The 23,925-nt window shown below is 39.3% G+C and overlaps 2 protein-coding genes across 3 annotated transcripts in view; both read left to right on the top strand.

Moving 5' to 3' along the window:
- Nucleotides 1-23,925, top strand: part of LOC135291260 (trichohyalin-like) — a 422,947-nt gene that overhangs the window by 17,560 nt on the left and 381,462 nt on the right. The window contains 2 exon segments of the mRNA XM_064405294.1: nt 12,142-12,160; nt 18,687-18,725. Of these exon segments, the coding sequence (XP_064261364.1) occupies nt 12,142-12,160; nt 18,687-18,725 (58 nt within the window).
- The window catches only part of MOB3B (MOB kinase activator 3B), an 83,183-nt gene that overhangs the window by 11,791 nt on the left and 47,467 nt on the right, over nt 1-23,925 (top strand). Inside the window, exon 2 of one of the 2 annotated variants that reach the window (XM_064402689.1) lies at nt 22,141-22,249. The exons of the other annotated variant lie outside the window; for it this stretch is intronic. The gene's annotated coding sequence lies outside the window, so the exon portion shown is untranslated. The remainder of the gene's footprint in view (nt 1-22,140; nt 22,250-23,925) is intronic. 2 annotated transcript variants of the gene reach the window in all.

Here is a 23,925-nt window from a genome sequence, read left to right as displayed (position 1 = left end):
AGATCTATCACTGGCCAGTAGGTAATGAGCAATTGTATTGGGCATCACTTACCCCTTTTGGGTTTTATTCCTCTTTATCACTATTTTTGTGGTTGTTGTTACGATGATGATGATATTACATTTTGTGTCACTTGTTAAACTGTTCTTATTTAAACCTATGTGTTTCACTTTTCTTTCAGATTTTCCTTCCCACTGATGAAGGAGAAGTGAGTGAGTGGCTGTGTGGTTCTTGGTCCCCAGCTGGGATTAAACCATGACAGATACAAGCAGTGAAGGAATTCCAGAATTATCTTGAGATTAGAAAGTATTTTTTTAAAGGAAAAATAAATCTTGTTGGTACTTGGGAGGACCTATTATAGTCTGACAGAGTGAGAGATTGCTGTGGATAAGCAGTTTCTTAGCAAAATAGTGAATGACTTCAGCAGTTACATGGTAGTATCCTAGTAATATAGGAACTCTCCCATTATTATTCTTGTTTTGCTTCTGCTGATGCTAAGGCTGTAGTTATATTGTGATATTGTCACAAATTATCTGCATCCAGAGTTTTTCAGAGAAGTTAGTTTTTGAATTAAATTTGTGGTAGGGATGTCTTTATGTTTGAAAGACTGAACAGAGAATCAGGAAGGCTATAGTATATTTAGCACATTGATTTGCTACAGATGTCTTTTTAATTTTAATTTGGTGTACATGTGTGTGGATCTCTTGCATTAAATGGAACATTGATTTAAATCAAGTAAGGACCAGTCCTTTCATCTACTAAGATGAAACAACATGAGAGTGAGTATGGAGTGATTGTAAGTGATGAAGGAGAGAATATCCTGTGTAAGAAACTTCAGGTCAGGATCAGAGATCAGAGACCTATTGGCTTTGTGCAGCTTACATAAGGACAAGTCAGGACAATTGTTTCTCAGAGTAGCTGAGTTCTGTCTGTCTATTATTATGCATCACCCCCCTAATTTGAGGACATCTGAGGAACACATGGAGATTACCATCTTCTAAATCAGAACTCTTCTTTCCTGAAAACAGAGGAGGGAGATAGACACATTCTACCTTGTAGTGCAAACCAGCCACTCTGTGACCAAGCACCTCACACTGGCTGTTTCCTTCTCTCTTCCTGTAAATAAGGAAATACTTTTCCTGTGGGCTTGAATGAGTAAGTCAGAAACAACCCCTCTGGGAAGACTTAATATGAGTAAGTCAGAAACAACCCCTCTGGGAAATCTGTGCTTTAGTTTTGGTGCTTCAGGATTTTGCATTTCATTGTGTTCTTGCCTCCTAAAAACTTCTCTGAAGTCTGGTGGATGCAGCAAGAGTTGCTGAAAGAAGCAATTTTTGTCTAGTGAGAGAGAATATGGTTGTTTGGTTTGGATTTTTCTGGTTGCTTCTTTTTGTAGTTTGTTTTTCTCAAAAACAACAATGATAATAATTTTAAAAATCTCTCTGTCACAGATTTTGTTACGTCTGTAACAAATGTGATCATAATGATGTCTTGTGCTTAAGCTGACATAGCCTGTTATGTTTCAATGAAGGCTAAAGATGTTTTGGACTGAGGATCCCATTTTGCACCAAAGCAGATGATGATATGAATGTTTTATGGCTCAGGAGGTGGGAGGTGAAAATAAAATCCAGAGGATAAAGCTAAAGGTCTAGTATAAAGGACTAGGTGTCAGCTGAATGGAACTGAGATCCCAGATCTGAGTTCACCTAAATTAATTTGTCTATGTTCAAAGTTTCTTAGTTTTCCTGTATTTTAACTATATCCTTCTTTACAAAGTAGATATATCTAGTTACTACATGTCTCGGGAGTGTTATACAGTTTTACCCAGGCTCTTTGTCAAGAGTGTCTAATGAAAGCATTATGAAGAATGCTGAAAAAAAACAGAAAAAAAAGGTTGAGGCCCAAAAATCAGTTTTGATTGTGGACAGCCCTAAATTCTGAGAGAGATGCTACTTTAGCTTCTATATTGTCTTTGTTTCCCTCCACGTTGTCCTCTTTTCTTGCTTGAGAAGAAGTAGTGATAAACTGTTAGTTTACGTGATAAAAACTTGCCTGTGCTCCTCAAGATAGTGCAAAGAAACATCAACAGGTGTGGAGTAGCCTTAGTAACCCTTTCTGCAGCTGCTCCCAGCCCCATCACTGTATCCTGTCTCCTCAAACTCAGAGAAGCACAAGGGACAGTGGCAGGCAAAGACACAATGTAAGGATTGTGAGGAAAAGCCCCCTCCAGCATTGTCCTGAGGCAACCTCATCCCTGTGGCATGGGAGAGAAAAGCATCAATATGACTCAGTCCTGGAGCACCTCACAGACTTCCTGGTTTTGCTGCCTGGAGATAGAAGACACATTGCAGCATACAGAGGAAGACAGTTTCAGGGTTACACAGGACTTACTATGGGATGCTTAGGGGAGAAACTAAAGGCAGGAAAAGGAATAGAACTGGGTTGTTTGGGAAGGAAAAAGCATGTGAAAATAGGAAAAGGACTGGTCATGTTTAAACAGCACCTGGTCAAAACTCTTCTCTATTATGACCTGAAGAGCATTATGCCCTCCCAGTAAACTCCATTTCTAAATATTTTCCTGGGTGAGGGACTGTTTGACTTTCCAAAGGAATTTCCATCTGGCTGCATTGTCTGACTCATTGGGTTAGATTTTTGTGAGTAGTGTTTTCATCTGCTTGCAATCAATTGTAATAAACAGTTAGACTAACGTTATTGTTCATCCGTCTGTAAGAAGTCGTCTTGACAGCTAGTGAAAGAGTGGTTATGAAAACACTACCCCAGAAATAGGATATACAAAGTTCCTAATGCTTTTTCACCTGTATGAATTAGCACTAGTCTAGTTAAAGTTGAGGTGTCATGTGGTAAAATAAGAAACCAAAATGCCAGAATAGATTTGCTTGGTTTTCCTGCTGAACAATGGTTTTTTTTCTGGGAAGTGTGCGTACATCACTTTATTTTTCCCCTGGAAAACCTTTGGGCCTGAATCACAGAATCCAATAAACATAATAGGGAAAACTCCACTGACTTGTTTATCCCCAGCTGCAGAGGAGATATTTCACACTGAATGTATTTTAAGACATCTCCATCAGCCAAATTACTCCTAGGAGCAAACTTCTAACAGGACATGATTGATCCCAAGCTTAAGGTGAAGTTTGCTGCACACAGCCGAATTGAACCAAGTGATGGTTAACTCCTACCCAAAGAGCTGTTCCTTTTTCTCTCCTGTTTGTCCTAGATACTGTTTCAACTTGGAAACTGGAAAGCTAATCACCTTTCCTTTCTCTGGGCAGGAATGATGGTGATGAGACCAATCCGGAGCAGCACAGCCACTAGGGTAAAGGAGTGGATTCTGTCCCTCTGCTCTGTTCTGCCTTGGTGAAACCCCACCCCAAGCACTGCATCCAGCTCTGGGGCCCTCAACACAAGAAAGATGTGGACCTGTTGGGGCAAGACAGGAGAAGAGCCGCTAAATTGATCAGAGGGCTGGAGCACCTCTCTTCATGAACACAAGCAGAGAAAGTTGGGGCTGTTCAGTCTAGAGTGGGGAAGGCTCCAGGGAAACCTTATAAAACCTTCCAGTATCTAGAGGGGCCTTATAAGAAGGCTGGAGAGGGGCTTTGCACAAAAACATGTGGTAATAGGAAAAGGGGGAGTTCCTTAAGTTAAACGACAGCCGGTTTAGGCTAGATATTAGGAAAAATCTCTTTACTGTGAAGGTAGCACAGGTTTCCCAGAGGGGTTGTGGACTCCCCATCCTTAGAGGTGTTCAATACCAGGCTGGATGGGGCTCTGGTGATCTAGTGGAATGTTTCCTGTCCACAGCAGGAGGATTGGAGCTGAATGGTCTGTAAGGTCCCTTCCAATCCATGCTATTCTATGATTCTGTCTGCTGAGTGCTGAGGTTTTTCCTTTGTTGGTCAGTAGGCTTGTTTTTCTCCTCATTCAGCAGCTAATTTTATGTGTTCTGGAATACTGAGTTGATTTTGAGGGAATTTTTTGAGATTTGAGTGGCTCTTTCAAACATCTTTGAAGGAGGATGGTGGTTTGTAAGGTTATTGTTAGCAAGACAGATACTTTGGACTTGTAAAGTCTTGTTTCCAAGAAATAAGTTTAAAAAATGTAATAGAGAGATAATTAAATGTTTTCCCTTAGAAAGTTCTTAAAATTTAATAATGTTCATAGAGAACTAAGCAAGTCTAAGCAATTATTGTCAAGTGTCATGGCTGTGGACTTTTTGTGAAAAACTGTAAAATAAGGTGGGAACGAAGAATGTTTACATTGGCTTGGTTTGACAACAGGCATAATAACCATGCCAAATTCTGCTTATTTATTGGTCTTTTTAGTTGTTTTATTTGTTTGGGGCTTTTGTGTTTGGTTGTTTTTTCTTTCTTGTGTACTCATCTCATTGTGCCATTTGTCCTGCTTTGTCCTGCCCCTCCCTCAAATGTTAGTGTTTCAGATTACCTTGTTTCCCCTTGGGAGCTGGTCACATATGAAAATGGACATTACCAGCAAGTCTAAAAGCCTGCCTTGCTAGTGGTCTTGGCTAAAGGATTCTAAATGGTTGCAGGAACACTTCACTCTGTGGTTGATATATTACTAAGTAACAAAATTGTTCTGAAGGCTCTCATAAACCTTGCCAGGAATGTGTGACCAGAGAGATTCCGGTAACAAGATGGAATGTTAGGAATAGCTCATGTAGCCCCATAAAAATATGACTGTATCTCTTCTCCTGTGTTCAGAGACATGCCTACAGTACCATCCATTCTCACAGAATCTCAGAATGATAAGGCTGGAAGGGACCACAGTGGGTCCCGCATCTGGTCCAATTTCCCTCTTACACTATATCTGAAACAGTTCCAGTTTCCTGCTTGAAGACTCTCGGTGAATCCAGTGATATTCAGTTCATTTGCTGTGTAGATTATGACTCCAGAGTAAAAACTACTGATACTGTCTTGTTTGCTACTTAGAATGTTGCAGAAGTCTGTCTGTGGAAGAACTTGCACAGAACCTAAAACTTATGTGGGTTCCTAAGCCCTATCTTAGTCTTTGCTGAGTAAGCAGTTGGACTATATGGGAGCACATCAGTTTTGGAATTGGTGAATTGGCATGAGTCTTAATTCTGTGACATTAGTAACTGGTCATTGGCACCTATGCTTATTTTGAAATTGCTTAGCCCCACCCAACATGCAGTTGAAGACGGTTGTATATGACAGGTGAATGTTTTGGGCAGCTTCTAAACACAGGAACTTTTGGTGTGCTGAAGCCATGAACCAGTTCACTCTAATGCTTATTTCAAAGTCTATTGGAAGAACAGCTTTAACACCCTTGATGAATACAGAATGTACGTGTAGAAGATGTTGAGTTTGTGCTATCCATTTTTTCTGGCATCTAAAAGTTCAGATATTTCATTTCCATTGTGAATTTATTACATCCGAAGGACTCCATTATCCAGAGGAAACTGGGAAATAAATTGTGTTGAGCAGGTTCAAGCTGAGTTAAACAGGGGCCAGATCTGTTTAAATAATGTGTTTGGAGTACAGCTTTATGAACAGATGGCAACTCCAAATGAGGCAACTGTGTTTTCCTTCCTTGATCTCTATTGGCCTGATGTGTGACCTTGGATCAATGGCTTGCTCTCTTATTTCTTGCTTTCATCTGCTGTTCCCAAAGCACTCGAGGAAACATATTTTTTACATGAGACAGTGGTTTTGATAAGAATTTTGTGGTTATATCTTACAGCAAAGAGAGCAGTCGTTTGAAAACCTGATCTTTCACTATTAAAATAAAGTAGCTTTCATAATCTGATTTATTTTCTTTATTGTACTGATAAAGCTACCAAACACAACTTAATTACATTAATGATCTTTATAGAATTATAAAGAAGGAAAAGTTCTCTTAGATTGTATATTCATTATGCTTGCAGGTGTAATTTCTTAACTTCTTCATTTTTATGGTGCTTTGCATTAGTAATATACTGGTTTCTGCAGGTCATCAAATGTGGCAGATTGCAGGGGCAGTGTTCTTCCATCAGGATGCATGGAATGACACAATCCAGAAGTGTAACATATATGTAAGATGTATGTAAGATATTGCTGGCATTCCACTGTAATCCCTGAGCAAAATCTTGATTTCCCATTACCTTTAAGAGATCTTGTCATGAAAATATTTAGATTGAAATCCTTCTGCTGAAGCATTTTGTCCCTGGGTATGGAGAAAAAGTACAGGATAAGCTTCTTAAAAACAGAATCACAGAGTATCCTGAGTTGGAAGGAATACACAAGGATTGTCAAAGTTAACTCCTGGCTGTTATCTGTAGGGTAAAACACAGGTTAATATGATTTAACTCCCTGCTCTTCTTTAGTGTTTTTTTACTTGCAAAATCCTTTGCAAGTAAAGGGATTTTGCATTCCTTCCTGACTACATATCTAAGCAGCTTCTCTCTCTTGTGAGAAGTCTGAAGGGTACAGAACTTTCTTTCTTTTGTTTAGTTTAGGAAATCTTAAGTTCTGGTGTGTGCTGCTTTACAAAATATAATCATCCAAATGCAATTCCCAAGTTCCCAAGTCATATTATTTTTTAGGCAGAAGAGTATTATTAATAATCAATCTCTTAGCAATACAACTGGAGCACAAGCTGGGAGATGCCTGTGTTCTCCCACTCAACCAAATAGGTTTCCTGCAGAGTCTCCAGAGTCTTCAAAGTTCACAAGGCTTTTCCATTGAGATAGACTGCAGAATGCACATGGCACGAGGCATCAGTCTGCTGTGATAACCTCAGTAACTGATAACCTCCTTTCAGTGTACTGTATTCTGTATCATACTGCAAACTAACATGTTAACAAAACAGAACTCAGCAAATAAATAAATAAAGGCCTGAGAGAGAGCTGTGGATCACCAACACAGCTTCTGTTTTCCAAAGTCTGTCCTACTCATGTTCTTATCTAGGAACCTAGTTAGGATTAAAGATGGTGTCATGGGTTGACCCTGGCCAGATGCCAGGTACCCACCAAAGCCACTCACTCACTCTCTCCTGCAGCTGGACAGAGGAGAGAAAATTTTACAAAGGGTTTCTGAGTTGAGATAAGGACCAGGAGAGAGATCACTCATCAAATAATGTCACATGTCATACAGGCTCAACTTAGAGGTATGCATTGAATTTATTACTAAGGAAATCAGAGCAGGATAATGAGGAGTAAAATGAGCCCTTAACAACACCTTCTCCCCACTCCTCCCTCTTTCCAGCTCTACTTACCCTGGTGGTGCAAGGAGACAGGGAATGCACGTTCACCACCCAAGGCTGCTCCCACTACTCAGGGAGAGGAGTCATTCCCCTGCTACACCCTGAGGTCTCTCCCATGGGAGACAGCGCTCCATGAACTTCTCTGATATAGCTCCATCTCATTAGCAGTAGCTCCCTGTGACCTGCTGCTTGCGAATCCCTCCTTTGGGCACCAGCCCCCCTCAAACTGCTCTGGCATGGGTCACTCTTCCATGGGGTGCAGTCCATCAAGGACAGGCTGCTCCTGGCTGGGGGCAGGGCTCCACAGGTCTCCCAGAGGATCACAGCCTCCTCTCAGGCATCCACCTGCTCCAGCATGGGCACCTGCATGGGGTGCAGGTGGATCTCTGCATCCCTGTGGATCCCCATGGGCTGCAGGGGCACAGCTGCTTCACCATGGGCTGCAGGGGAATCTCAGCTCCAGTGCCTAGAGTACATCCTGCCTCTCCCTGGTGTCTGCAGCATTGTTCCTCTCACGTGTTCTCACTTTGCTCTTCTCTGGTCACAATTACAGCTGCACAACCTCTTTTTGTTTTTCTTTCTTCTCAAATATGTTAAGAGGCATTACCACCATTTCTAATTGGTCCAGCCTTGGCCAGAGGCATATCTGTCTTTGGAGCCACCAGGAACTGGCTCTGTAAGACATGGAAGAAGTGTCCAGCATCTTCTCACAAAATCCACCCCAGAATTCCTCCCTTTCCTTTTCCCCTGCCATTTCCAGAACCAGGCCATGGAGATCCAGTACAGGTGATCATAACTCAGTGTCTTCTAAGACAAAATAGGTAGGTATAAGAAGTTAATTTACACCACAGTAGAAAGCTTCACACCATAATAGGGAGTAAATATGGTTTATAGGATAAAGAATTTAACTTTGAGAGTCTGATTTCAACTGCTTAGAGCCTTTTAATTTAATGCTTACTGCCTCATGGCAACATATTCAATACGATGGAAATAAAATAGGGTGACTGATAGCCTGTAATGGTGCAAGTTGAGGCCACATAAGATCATTTCAAACTGCTAATTGCCTTGGTTCTAAGTGTAATCCTCTGTATCTTACCACTATCCAGTGCCTTTTCCAAGAAAAAATACTCCAGGTTTATGTACTTTGCTATGAAAATAACCCACATAGCTTACATGAAGGCTTTAGCTTTTGCCATGTTGTTGTCATGACAGTGGCTGCTGCACTTGGTCCTGCTGGATTACTGTATTTATTTGTGCCAGAGTCACCAATGTTGTACATTGTTGAAGCATTGATTAGCCTGAACATACTGTTCGACCAGTGTGCTCCAAAGGGCCAGAAAGCTTCCCTGGTTTTCATGCTTTAAGGACCAAAGTCATTGTGAACTGGGCTGGGCTGGTAACCAGAAAGCCAATACATTTTTATGTTCTGGGGGCATAGTGATGAAGCATGAGTGCTGGCTAGGTCACTTGGCTTGGATGATCAGGCTGTGTTCACTGTGGAATTGTCTGTCTGTGGGTAATATTGTCCCTTTAAATCATACTGTCAAAACTTTTTCAGTCCTATGCCTTTTCAGAATTTAGTCCTTTTTAGACCATACCAGAGACATAGTTGTCTTACTTTCTGTTCTTCATGAGTGGTTTCCTACTGAATTAACATACTGATAGATAATTGAGAGTTTCTGGGGTTGCTTGTTAGGAGCTTTGTTCATGCATTTATTTGTTGTAGTATGTGTGATTGTTTATTATGCTGTGCAATTTGACTTATAGTCCAGAAAACTGGAGTTGCTGAGTTATTCTTTGTAATTGTTATATTTCTAAGGCAGGGCCATTAGCTGCTCATGATATAGACTTGTTCTCAGCAATGCAGTAAATTAAGCTGATGCTACATTGTTGTGTTGTTCATATTGCTCTTTCAAATTGTGGGATTTAATTATGTAACTAATGATTGTTTTCATATAGCTTCAGTAATACCATCAGGCATTTGTCCGACATTCATCACAAACTCACTGTTTTTTGTTATCAAAGCTAATTTTCTCTTTAGACAGGTCAGACTACTTTTATTAGTTAAACTAGAAGAAGGGACATGCAAAGGGATGTTTTTAAACATCTCTCAGACTCTTGAATTCCAAGATTTATTTCAAAAGAATTCGATGGGAGGCACGCAAGAAATCAGATCCCCTAAAATACATTTTTGCCATGATTTTTCATATTGGAAGGGCAAATTTTTGTTTGCCCTGCAGACTACTCTCTTATGTCTTACATTCGGTAGAAAGAAGTTGGTAGAATTACAATTAGTGGACTGGTTTAGAATGGTATTATAAAAAGAAGCTACTGTGAGCAATTCTGAAATGCTAAATCCTCTTTGAGAACGGTTTCCTAAAATGTTATAGTTACGAAGTCCTTAGCATCCCATTTCATCTCATGGTTGACAGGTAAAGTATTTCCAGAGTTGTTTTTTCCCTTAAAACAGAAATAGATAAAAGGCACTGTTACTACTTACAGGGTCATCAAGTTTTCCTCTGCAACTAATGTTCCACTGCTGACAAATATTTTTTTCAGGTCTGTAAACATGATAGAATGTGTCATGGGTATGATAGCAGAGAAGATTGATACACAGTCTGCAAAAACAGATGCAGAAAATTTATTTGAAATTTTATCAAGTGCGGGAACATGTTTACCCACAGAAAGACACATGCTGTACTTTAAGAAGGTGTTAACTGTGTCATAAGTTAAGTCTTCACAAGACAGTTTTGTGCTATTGTGTGCTTCTCTTCGCCTCTGCCTTGGGGGAAAAAAGTTTGCCTCAGTTTTTATTCTCTGCTTGGAACACATACAGCTTAAATGAGAAATTGTCTTTCTACTCAAAGTTTATTCCTAAAGATCTTTCTGTGTGCATGCCAATGTTTCAACGCAAAAGTAGACAGTAGGATAATAGTAGGGATCATTTTCGTTTTCTGGGGTACTGGGGCCTGGATTAGTAAGATAATTCCTTGTATTCCCCATACATGTCTCCTTTCCTCAGTCCATTTCATTATACCTTCTCACAAAAAAAGAAGTGCAGTTGAACCAATTCACTTGTTTGGCTTGCTGCCTATGCTTTGGAATATGTTCCATCAAACTTTCATCTTTTGATGCTCCTGTGAACAGTAGTAGAGCAGTGCACCATCTGTACCCTAGACTAATTCATCTGATAATGTCTTAGAAACCAAAATATTATTAAATCTTAAACAGACAAGAAGCATAAAGCTTGACATAATGTCTCCTGCATTTTTTCAGTGAAGCTGTTCTGTAACATCCTCCTGATGCTGGAATAAACCATACAATTAATCTAACTGTTCTAATGTCAAAGGGATGTGAGATATCAGAAGCGAGCATATAAGGTTACCTCTTACTCTTCAGCAGCCATATGTTGAAATCTCTTTTGTAAAAGGCACAGTTCAGGCATGGAGTATGCAGTTTCACAGTCTAGATATGGTATCTCTGCCACAGAGCTGAAATACGAGTCAGTTTATCCAAAGACTGCTGTCAACAGATACATTTTATGTGTCCAACCTACCACAGATGACATCTGTTCTGTGGAGTTTTTCAAGGTATTGTGTCACTTGGCTTTAGGGGTCTTGGATGGGTACCTGTGTTAAGGTTTATATTCTACTTCCATGGCTGGTTCTCCTGAAAAACTGGAGATTGCATCAAATTTACAAGCTTTGAATTAAATCTATAGAACTGCACAGCACCTACCATATATCTGTGGGACAGAACAGCTACATGCTATATCTGCGTGACTCTGTAGACAGAATCTGCTTCGCTAAATCACCTTGGAATTACATGGTTGGCATGTGGCCTACACATTTCCAGAAGCACTCTTACTTTTCATTTTTATTATATTCACAAGACTTAACAGTATGTTTGTAATAAACTAAATCTCATTTAACCCATTAGATAGGTCGGGATGGACTTCTGATAATTATTTTTGATGAAATATAGACATGCCCATTTTCCTGCTGCAAGCCTTATTTGTCTGCTTCTGTTCAATACAGTGATTGAAATATATTTGGATCTGAATGTATGCTTGCATTGCAACTTAGGTGTTTATTTTTCTGTATCTAGGACATAACAAGTTTTGTCTGTTGCTTTGCCTCCTTTTTTTTTTCAGTAAGTAGTAGTGGAAAATACAGTGCCAGTGTCCAAGTTTGTTTTAAAATAAAGAAGTTGGAGGTGAAAGAAGCAGAAGAATGATGATGCTTAGCAGAATTTGGAAAATATTGATTTTCTGGCAATAGTAGATTTTTCCATTGCAATTATAACTGGTATATTCAGTATTTGAAGTATTTTATCATGTTCCTTTATAGTGACCATGGTCTCTAAATACGTGTGTCACCTATACTACACTATTTATGTCAGTTTAAGCAGGTGTATTAAAAATTAATAACAGATTGAGTAGGTTTTTGTCTTGAATTCCCATGTGTGCCACATCAGTATGGCTCTGACCTAAATGGAGCAATTATCCTTTTATTTTAGAGCAAGCAGGTGAAGAGTTGCATGATAAGTTCTGGTCTTACAGGCTGTCTAACTTGTAGTATGTTGTCCTGATGTAAAAACAGGAAGTCCACAAGAAGAATAATCCTCTAATTGCATGTACTCCCACATACATGCAATAATTTAATAATTGAACTTGTCTGAACATGATTATGTAAAGGGCAGCAAATGTAGGTAGTTTGCCCCAGCTTTGTTTATGTACCTGATTGTTTTCTACAGTTGAACCTAGGGTTACAAACTCAATGGAGACAAAATCGCATATGGCCAACAGCCTTTGCTTTAGTGTCTGCCTGTCCTTCTTCAGAAATGCCATTTAGCTGACACTTAAACCAAAGCCTGTTGCAGTGTCTAGGTGAGTGAAAGAGAGAAGAAAGAAAAAAAAAAGTGTTAAGGTATGGAAGAGGGTGTTTTGAAATTAGGAAAGGAACAGAAGCTATAGAAGTTCCTCACAAAGAACAATATAGGAAAGCATTTCAGAATTTGGCCTGATCTTACCTCATCAATGAGGTGTGTATTTTCTGCATGGAAAACAGTGTGTTTATTTATTACCATGCAATTGGCTGTAATCATGACAACTGACCATGCACCTCCCCGTTTTGCTCCTTGGTACTCAGCTGTTGTTCGTGGCTCCTGAAGAAATACCCATAGTTGAAGTTTCCAGTCTTGCTGACACCAGAGTTATGATCTCCAAGACAGCGACAGTGGCTCAGAAACCCTCTTGCTCAGAAACTTGGTTTTGTGTCTTATTAGCCAGGATTCTCACTCATTTTTCTAAAGAAAATTTGGACTTCAGTCGCTGCTGTACTAGGATGGGGGTTCAGTCTTGTCAGTTAGTCACCTGGGTGGCATTCTTTTCAGAGAAAAGATGTATTATTATTTGGGAATACTCTTGGGATCTGTGGTGATTGCTGCCTCAAAAATTCTGATGGTGTCTGCCTCTCTGATAGCAGATCTTGTGTGTGATACAGCTGGGTATACTCAAATAATTTGGGACTGGATCAAAACCATAAACGTATGGAATGCATGAGTGGCAAAAGATGTAATTGAAGTGGAGTAAAGGATAGCAAGGTAGCAATACAATTTCCTAACCATTTATTATGTAGCAATTAGAATGATGAAAGCATCCTAGGGGGAAATAGGTCTAAGGTTGTTTTGGGTTCATGCCAATTCAGGAATAAATTACAAGTGCTAAAATCTGTGTGAATTTAATCAGTATCCTCAGTGTTGTTAAAGATTCCACCAAATTCTAGTGGATAATAAAATGTTAGAATAAATATAATACATATATGTAACAGAAGTGCTAAATAGATAGTCAAAAAAAGATCTAGCAGTTAAATACAATTATATTCATACATAATGTATGAATTATTATTTGTGTAAGGTTCTCCAAATAATCTGCAAAGGTTTTATTTTGAAGCTCTCCTGGCTTTTCTTTTAACTCAGTGTTTCACCGGTAATGTATTAACTCATAATAAAGTGCCATATATTCAGATTCTCAAACTGGGGACAACCTGTTAAAAGAATAAGGTAGAAGACACAGAATCAGTTTAGGTAGTTCAAATAGTAGAGGCCTAATGACTTCTCCACCATTTTGGTAGCTTCTTCTGCTTGTCTCCCATGTTTTCTCTCTTCAGTGATTTTCTGGCTTCAGTGATTTTCTGGCTTTAAGACTATTTTCCCTGCTCAAACAATCAAACTTTTTTGGGTTTTTGTTTGGTTGAGTGGGGGAAGTGGGGAGACAATGTCTTGGGCAAGTGCTTTTGTTTGTCAGTTTGGTTTTGGTGTTTTTTTGTTGGTTTTAACGGTGGTGCTTTGGGGTTTGGGTTTCTTTTTTGCTGTGATTACTTTGAACCAACCTCTGCTTCTGATGTCTTTAAGTGTGATGTGAGTGTGTTAGTCTTACGAAATCTTACTTTGAGAGACTGGGAATCTTACTGGTGAATTTGTTATATGTGTGGTTTAGTGATATGCTGAAGATGCTGTGAATTCCTCCACTGCTGTAATCACAGTAACCATCCTGCAGTGTATTTTCTCAGCATCTACACTGTCTTAGAAAGTGCCGAGATTTGCTTTTACAGTTGCCCTAAAATTCTTCTGTCAAGCCATGGGATGAGATATGGTGGGAAGCAGCCTTAAGGTTTCAAGGGGTCCTGAATAAACATCACCACAGAACCCCCCAGTGACCTTTTAATTAGAGCAGCAAATGAAAGGTTTTGATAGTGTACTCTGATTTGGATCTGAGACAAAGACCTTCCTCTTGAGTTACAGCATGTGCTGCACCCAAATATGCAAGCAGAACAAGAAGCTACCAGGCTTTCATTTTTATTGATCAGAAATTATGGGGGACATAGTGTGGGAAACATGCTGCATAAATGCATTCTGTAGGAGGAAGCTTAGCCACCTGACAACTCCTGCATTCAAACTGTGCCATCTTTCCAGTCAATTTTTGATAAAAATCAGCAATTGACTTTTGTTTAGAGCTAAACTGGGCATTGCCAGGCTGTGGGGGAACCACTGTACTGCAATGCAGATGGCACCTTCCAGAGCTTATAATCTGTGCTTTCCCTGTGTGCTGGCAGCTGTGGCCATACAGATGACAAAGTGCACTTTATTTTGCTTCAGAGTAAACTGCTTGCAATGGTCATAGGAGAAAGAATTCAACCCTTCTGGCTGGTTATGTTTGTATGCTGTGTGACTAATGAGTTTTGTTCCTTCTTTTGTAGTGTTGAATATTTATTGGCCACAGCTGTGGGCAACTTGGCTTGAAAAGCAAGATCCTTAACTGGCAGTGAAGGTAGTGTTTAATATATTCATGCCTTTTAAGAGTTTGGTGCTATAGCTCTGTTACAGTAAATTTTTTGTGTACATGGTTAGAAGGAGAGCTCATACTCTGGTGAGACTTGCTCTGACCACAAATTGTAAAGAGTAATCAAATACTGTACTACTGACTATAAAGGGCTTTACCAGTAATATATTTATATAAAAAATGACCCAAACCCTTCTTCCAGATCAGTTTGTGATTAGTTTTGTATGCTTTCTTAAGTTCGTTCTGAGGCACACCATGGGTTAAGCGGTATGCAAAAAAGGCTTTCAAAGTAGTTCAGTTGACTAGAAGGAAGGGTAAAACAGAATCATAAACTCGGAAGTTACTTTTCAGTGTGTAGGCAAAACAAGGCAATTCCACAGTTGTTCCCTGGTGCATACTGCTCGTGCATTGCTTCTCTATGCAGTCAATACCATGCTGGCTAGTTGCTATCTGCTAAACCGCATTAAAGGCATCACATTTTTGTGATGCCTAAACTCTCCCCTGGTGAAAAATCCTTGTTACATCAACAGTTAGTGGTATTGTCATTGGGGAGGACGCTGGCGTTTCTCAGAGGAGGTAGTTATAATGCTCAAGTGTTCTTTGTAATAGCGTTTTTTGATTTATGATGTCACTAACTTCCTTCATTTGCTTTCATATTTCACATGTCATGGATGGCAAGGAAAACAGGTTTTTTCCTCCAAGTGAGTTCTTCAAGACTGCTAATTTAGAGTTCCGGAGTGTGGATAGTTGCTCCACACTAGGTATTCTGTTTCCATATAGTAGATTCTCTTTTTTTTCCCCTATGCATGGTAGTAGGTCTTTTTGGCCAAATGGTAAATTTGAACATGCTGAAGTTTACATGGTGGGGATCAAAATTATTCTCCAGAGAAAAATTTTTCCAGCCATCAAGTCAGTTCAGTTCTGCAAGTTAAAACCTATGTAGAAATCAACATTGTGGATAATTTATTTCTTTGAATTTTGAAAGCACAAGTCCCACAGCTAGGCAATTATGACCCTACCACCACTTGTGCCATGTGACTGCCTGCTGCTGAAGCATCGTATCACTTGCCAAATTGCAGATTATGACTACACCATGTCCTTGACCTATAAAACGGTGAAATCATAAATCTGTGAAGTCTTCAAAAGATGTCTGTACAAATACTTTTCCTTTGTCTCCTTGATATAAGTTTGAAAATTTCCATCCTGGGATATATCAGGTACAGCATTTCCAGCTGGGCGAGAGAGGGGATTGTTCCACTTTGCTTTCCACTGGGGCAGCCTGATATTGAGTACTGAGGACAGTTTGGGGTGCCACAATGTAAGAAAGACGTTGAGCTGTTAGAGAGTGTCCAAAGGAGGGCACGAGGATGGTGAAGGGCCTTGAGGGGAAGCCGTGTGAGGAATGGCTGAGGTCCCTTGGTCTGTTCAGCCTGGAGGAGACTGCGGGGAGACCTCACTGCGGTTACAGCCTCCTCATGAGGGGAAGAGAAGGGGCAGGCACTGATATCTTCTCTGGGGTGGCAGTGACAGGATCCAAGGGAGTGGCCTGAACTTATGTCAGGGGAGGTTAACGCTGAATGTCAGGAAAAGGTTCTTCCCCCAGAGGGTGGTTGGGCACTGGAACCGGGTCCCAAGGGAAGGGGTCACAGCACAAAGGCTGGCAGAGTTCAAGAAGTGTTTAGACAGTACTCTCAGGCACATGCTGTGACTTGGGGATGTCATGTGCAGGGCCAGGTGCTGGACTTAATGATCCTGATGGGACCCTTCCTACTCAGGAATTTTGTGATAATCAGCTATAGTTGCTGCCACTCTGTGTATTGCCATATTGAGTGCTTTCATCCAAACCATGGAAAGTAGATTTCTGCTGTTATTTCATGCACTGAGCTTTTCTGAAAATCATGTGGAGCTGTGTTTCAAAGTTAATGGATTAGGTGCTACAGCTGCTGGAGGTCCATTTCAGGACAAGATGACATTTTATGGTATAAATAATTGGAAGATATTCACAATTAAATTATCACTTTTGAGTTATTTGCAGTTAATCTGAGGGACTGTACTGACTCCCACATGATTTTAGGTGAGTTTTGTTTCTTAGCAACATGGAGTTAAGGGTAATATTTTTGTAACTGAAAATCATCATGCAGATCTTTGCTTTGGAAAACGCCTCTGATATAATTAATTTCTTAGAACAGTTGCTGAAGGCACTGTGTCACCAACAGTGTGTCTCTGCTCTCCATCCCGCCACATTAACCTGAACTTTGGTAGAGAAGCCAGACTAAGGCTAGTGGGTCTGAATGGATGTCAGCTGAACTTTTTACATCTTGTTTTCAGTGTGTTTGCTTGTGGGGAAGTGCTGTTTTCACCACAGTCTCTGTGGCATAGTCTGGCAGCATAGTGTTTGTAACTTGACTCTGCCATTGTATCCCTGGTTTTTTCCTTGCTTTACTTGGACAAGAAAATGAGTGGCTTTATTTGAAATGTCACTGAGATGGAACATATGATTTAAACATATGATTTTTCTTAAAGCAGAACAGATAGGCAGTTTCCTAAAGCTGAGATTTAGACCAAAAATAAAACTTAAATTTGGCCAGGGCATGTAGACTAGGACACCTGAAGTTCTAGGGCATATAAATTACTGGCTTCTAGCAGATAGGCCTTGTACAGAAAGGCCCTGGCATGAGGCCTGAGATTACATTTTTGTGTGTGCACATTCTTCTGTTTCCTGTAGCTCATATGAGCTGACTAGCATCTTTGCAATGGAATTGAGTGGACTTGGTTTTAGGCTTTCATATGGGAATTGCATGGATGATCTGATAATGTTGGAGAGGGCAGGAAACAGTATTTTAAGTCTCTCAGAGTTTACTCAGTTTTTTCAGTGCTTTTAAAAGCCAGAATGTAGGTTTAGGATTTAAGCTGAATAGAACAGAAAGATTTTTGAAGTTCAAGAAGTTCAACCACAGTTTGTTAATGACATGTTATTGTTTGGTAAAGGAGAGTTTTCAGAGTGTAACAGTAAAATTTTAGCTCTGTTTTCTGAATTCATTATCACAGCAATGCAGCTTAGTCAACATTTCATCTTCAGGAATGGCTTGGAATCAGAAATTAAGCAAGCTGGTAGAAACAAATGTTATATTATAATAGAGAATCAAAATGTAATCTAATTTGTGTTCTCTTCTTCTTCAAGGCTATTAAAATACTCTTAGTCCTTTCACCTGATCTTAGTATATTTACTATAAAGGAATGAAGGATAATTGTTGCAGCAAATTGTGCAGTATGCATACTACAAAAGCCCAACAACCATCCAGGGTTGGCGTGAAGTCTGTGTCCCCAGACACCAAGAGATTTTGGCAGAAGCAGGTTAGTGAGCTGGTTCTGTAGGTCTTCATACTGCAGCTAGTAAGCTGATCTACACAGTTCAGCAGTATGGTCAGCTGTGTACAAGAGCAGTGATTGTAACAGCAGCTGGTGAAACAAGCCACGTGCAGCTGTAAATCCTTTGTTTTGTTGGTGGTGGGAGGATGTAGCAGGTAACAGGAGCTTGATAACTGAAAGAAGAGGCTGGTTTTATACTTAGAAAATGTGGTTTAGTGGTTCAGGATTAGTGACACAGGATTCACTGTGCTTGCACATGTACTACCAACAGCTCAGGCTGGTAAAAAAGCCTGTGAACCAGAGAGAGAACTAGAAAAACCTGTGTACAATAATAACAAAAAAAAAACCAAACCAGCATTCAAAGGGAATGTCAGAATTGTCACAGTGCTTCACTGTGATCTGTCACTCTGTCAGTAGTTGCCTGAGCTAAAAGGGAGTTCCCAATCTGCTTGAAAGTTTGGGAGGTCTGAAATTGTCATGGCAAACACTGTAATTCACTTATGTGGCCATGTATAGATAACCACACCCACAGAGTTTTAGTCCATCTGCCTTATCCTCTGCCTTCCACACACCTTTTCTTATGTTGTACTTTTTCCTGTTCTGCGTGACCAAATGGGATCAAAGAAGTGATTGGGATGAAAAATCTGTGGGTTTTTAAATAATTACAGTTTACGTGTGCGTCTCATACAGCTCCCTGCAAGGGAATGTATAAATGCTTGGGCCATCACAGGGGAGATGTCAAGAAGGTAGGAACATGAAAGGAGAGAAGAGGAAGTAGGACTGAGTTTTCAGAAAAATAATGTAGCCATACACACCTCCTTGCATGACTATCAGCCTGTAATGGGTTAAGACCTCATATTCCTGGATAACAATGGAACATAAGCTGAATTTCAGTGTAATCTATGTATCTTTTGTAGTTTCTTCACTGTACTTCTGAGAGATACTTATTTCAATTCACCTTAAATTATATGCTACAGGAAGTCCACATTCCTAACTAGAATGCCATGGATGCTGTAACCAATATAAATTTGGAGTGAATAAGTGTCAGAGTGTTTTCAGTACCTTTGTGGTGATCAGTGTACTTTTGCAGAACTTCAGATGAGGTGTAATAGGATTTAAGATTTGTAAAAGGCACTAGAATGATACTAGTTGAGTGGCCAGTCATCTGTTAAAACATAAACATTTATCCCCATTGAGAAAAAGCATGCTTCATTTGCATTATTAAATAGCACTTATCATCTAAGATTTGAGCACTCATACCTGATTCTGCTGCTGTTGAACGGCTGATCACTTCATCATAGAAATGGCTGCTGGTTAAGTCATCTTCTAATTGTTTGTACAACCAGTTTTCCTAAAAGGAAAGAGAGGCTTCTCCATCTGTATAGAAGGGAACTTTGTTGAAAGAATTGGAATTAAATATTGGTAAGCAAATTATTGGGATACACAGAAGTGCAATAGCTCTACCTAACATCACCTAACATGCTCATGGGAAATATGATGCTATGTTTAAGGGCATCAGTCTAAAAGTGTCATGTATTGTGCCCTGATCTAAGCCCAAGTGATTCCTACTCAGTCATGACAGTGATTGTGTTCTTTAGCCAAATATTATTTTTCAATTTTATCCTTATGAAAACCTGAGTATTTTTTCAAAACCATAAATTATTTATTTCAGGCTGATCCAATTTAGCAACTATTTAGCTTTTGTTTCATAGCTGCATTAATTTTTAAAGCACACAGTTTTATGGACAGCTATCTATTGTATCTTGCTTTCCCTTTCCAGTCTTTTACCTTAGAAGGGTATCAAAGGTTATTTGTATTTGCTGCATTGGGCCTTAATACTTTGATTTTGGAAACACTATGCTGATTCCTGTGATTGTTTACAATTCTGGTTTTTCGTTAGTCTTGCAAAATCACTTGCTCCTTTTTTTTTCCCATGCCCCAACAAAGTAAAAGGTAGTCATTGCATGTCAAATAAATGGATGTTGTTATATGTTAGAAGTGTTTCTGATTGTGAGAAGGCTTCTTTATAATTCACCTGAGTGTCTTGAGTCTGCAGGTCATTATTATTATGGTTACTGGCATAAAGTAATCCCAGCAGCTTTAGAGGAAAGGAAGTTGCCACTCAACCTGTATCACTCCTGAAAGAATGAGGAATGGTGACTTAGACTTTAACAAGAAAAATATAAAAAATGTAGAAGTGAACTGATGCAGAGTTGATTTTCATGTTGTGCATCACTGGATAGTCATCTCTGTGTGTGTTTTTTGTTGGAGAAGTAATGTTTCCTCGCTGTCTGATTTAATAAAACAGGATTTATATCAGCTACCTACCCAGAAGACCTCTAAAGCTTAGAATATGATGATGAAATGTATGTGTATAGAAACAGTGTGTCATTTAACATTCTTGTTCCCTGTAATTTAATAGAAAATGTAGGGAGAAAGTATATAGTATGCCTTTAACACAACAGTGACTCTGATATGGTGCTGATCATGATGTGTTTTTTGTTGTGGGTGTTATTTTTAATGGTATCTGCATGGGTAGGACTGGTTTATAATTTCCAGATGTTAGTATACATGATTTTAGGCCAAGTTTCTGTCTCTGTCTGTGCACAAACTGGAGGACAGAGTTGGCCACTGTGGTGCTGATGCCGTGGATGAAGCTTATGGGGTCTGATTGTCCTGAGACCATCTCCACATCTGTGTTTACCATTCTCAGGCATAGCTCTGCCAGCAAGGGAATTCACGCAGCTGCATTATACACGCTTTGGAATAGTCCACCAGGAAAAGGTGTTGGTGGCTGTAGCAGAAATGCATTGCTCTGAAAAAAAAGAGAAACTAAATCATTGGGAGGAATTACCTCTCTGAGCTGCCCATACCAGGACAGTCATTTAGTTCAGAGGGACATGCAGGACACTGTCCCAGTATATTATTAAGCCAAATACCATGAATTATGACGTTATTCTTTACACCTTTATGTATAGTTAGAACCTGTCATAAAAGACTAGAAGCCAGTTTCTATCGCTTCTGACACAATTATAAACCAGGAGCAGTTCTGTTGGCATTACTATAACAGTAAACTGCGAAGTATCTCTTATCAAGAGACAAATTTAGTTTTATGTGGAGTGAGGGTGGGTGCTACTGTACTACAGGTTTCAAGGAGTTGTGATTCAGTCTGACCAATACCACATTGTCCCGAGTGTTTCAGCTTTAAAACAGTTCTTCCAAGACCAGTTGAGATCATGAAACTGGAAGCATTTTTCATTCTTGTAAGGTGAAAACTGTCATAGAAGTTAATGTGATGACTGGCAAGGCAAGTTACATTCTCAGTGCTTTAAAAATGGTGAGATTTTGTTTGTCATTTGTTGTTGAAGCTATCTGATGAATTTTCATTTTTGCTGATGTTTTGCAATTTTGAAGCAATAGCTTTGATTTTTAAGTTCCCCCATACAAAATTTTAATTGATAGTATGTGGTTTGGGATGAAATTGAAAACTTCTTGTCATGATTGTTGATTCAAGTGCAGTACAGGGAGTGCTGAAAGTCTAAAGGAAATTGAGTTCCTGCAACGGATTAGTAAATCAGGCCTAAGCAAAGGAGTGGCCATCCTGTCCTTAAAACCTGTCATTTTATTACCTAAGCAGAAAAGATGGTCTCAGAGCACAAGGATTTGGTTAGAGTTCTCCCATTAGCATCACCCTCTGAAGGATTCAAACATAAAATGTCTATCCTTGATCTCTACTGAAAATAAGGCGAGCCTGTTCCTTTGTCTGCTATCAGTAAAGGAAATACTTCTTTATTCCAAGGAAGTAGTGGTTATGTTGTTTGTAAATGTTTATAAAAGCCTAAATTCTTATTTCTTTGTTCATTTCTGTTAGCTTTTGAGTAAAGACAATAGTCAATTAGATAGCAAATTCCATCAAGAACCAGGATGCAAAAGGAAGTATTTCATAGGGTTGATTCACTGCAGTATTTTTGTGAAGGTCAGGTCTTACAGTTTTCTATTTTGCATTCGTGAATGTGAGAATACATGAGAAAGCAAGTCTGTTTGTCCCCTAGCATGGCACAGCCTTCAGTCACATTTCCAAACAGAGAAAGAGGAAAAAATAAGCTCTTAGCATAGCTGTATCTCTTAAGAGAAGTTAAGCAGTGAGCTACAAACCAGCTTTGTATTTTTGTATTTTGTAAAATTACAGAAAGATGAAAGAGGAACAGTCTTGGCGGCTTTTATTGCAGGATACTGAACAGAAGATTCTCCAGACACAAAATGTATAGGAAGTTCTTGCTTGTTCTGATTCTGCCCTGGTGAGTTAAAGAACAGTTTCATCTGGCTGCACAGTAGAGTAATTTTTTGGATGAGTCTTAGAGGTGAATTTGACCAGAATGTGTGTGTGCTTCCACAGAGACCTTCAACATCAACATAAGACTTCAGATAATGAGTTGTTTGCTGAATGTTTTGATTGAATTTTCTCTGAAGTAATTATTTTTATGCAGATTTCCTGAATATATGGAGAGGAGTGGGAAACATTATTTAATATGATTCAGTTTGTTTGCATAATTAGTAGAAAATAGCTTATAAAATACTGTGTGTTCTGTTTTTCTTAAAGAAGCTTTAATTGCAGTACTGTGTTTCAAAGTGTCTCTTTTGAAGATGAGTTTGATTTGCTGCTCTGCTTGTTGTTTTAAATAAAACACCTTGCATATTCTGATGAATATTTGCAGGTGATGAAGGGAGTCAAACCACATAAGAGCACCAGGTGTAGTAATATGGGGAAGAAAGTAATTACCTGAGCTGTAAAGTTCTGGACTTAACCTGCTTATTATTGCAAACTGGGACATTGGCTCCATGCCATCTTCAAGTGTGTCAGTCACAAGCTCAACCTATGCAGCACTATTCACCTATGTTTTTAAGGGCTTTTAAATATATAGATGACTGCTACAGAGTATTTGAGGCTGGAAATTTTGGTCTTAGTAACAAACAACAAATTGTAGGGCAAAGTTGACTATTTAAAAGTACCTTCATTTCCTGCCAATGACACTTAACTGTTCCAAGGCTACTTTTGTTTGAAGTCTTCTTTCCCTGGCATTTGTCAGGGAAAGAATTTCTGGACTGGAATATTCAGGATCTCAGTCTTTGAATATTACTCAAGGGGCATGTCAGATATGACAATAATCTCCCTGGAGTTAATTCCATAACTTCTAGGATTTTGCAGATACAGAAAAAAATGACTGTTTATAAGGTCATGATTGGAATATCCCTCCATCATGCCATCAGGAAAAGTTAAAGCAAGCACTTCTCTGCCAATTCCTTGTGGCTGCTGCTTGCCAGCAAATTAGCTTGCATGCTAGTCTTTCACATATTTGGAAGAGGATTTTTTATGGCACTTACATCCTATTGGGTAGACACAGGGTCTAGCACACCAAATTTCTCTTTGCTCTTGTGGATATTAAGAAGAAAGCAACACCTTTTTATCTTCCTTTTTTCCCCTCAGCAAAGCCTCAGGCAACTGTCTTCAGAAGAATTTAGTGTTAGGCACACACTGCCTAGTAAAATTTTCATGGACATGATTTTAGTTAAGGGAAACAGTGGAACACAGATAATCCCATAAGAATTGGCCACTGATAGTGGAGGATTTTTGTATTGCTGTGCAAATTTAAGATATCTTGTGTTATTTAATTTAAATATTGCACAGAAATGTTTATTCTCTATAATTATTCACAAAAATTTTAGTACTAAAAGTCTAATTGAAGCAGCACCTATCTATCCTGTCACTCCTAAGTGTGTACATTTAGCAATAATAGACTCTTTTTAATGTATATATATGAGAGCAAACAAAGCTCTAATGCAGTAATTCATTTGTTCAGTCAGGCTCACTGTTGAAACCATTCCACTGCCAGCTTAGGTTAGATGGAGCGACACAAAGTCTATGCTCTTGCTTTTGTAAGAACAATGCCAAGTATTCCCCCGTAAAGGAGATGAA

Source organism: Passer domesticus, chromosome Z, assembly GCF_036417665.1.
Source record: "Passer domesticus isolate bPasDom1 chromosome Z, bPasDom1.hap1, whole genome shotgun sequence".
NCBI classification, from domain to species: domain Eukaryota; kingdom Metazoa; phylum Chordata; class Aves; order Passeriformes; family Passeridae; genus Passer; species Passer domesticus.
Note: the sequence above shows the minus strand (reverse complement) of the source record. Positions and strands in the feature narration are given on the sequence as shown.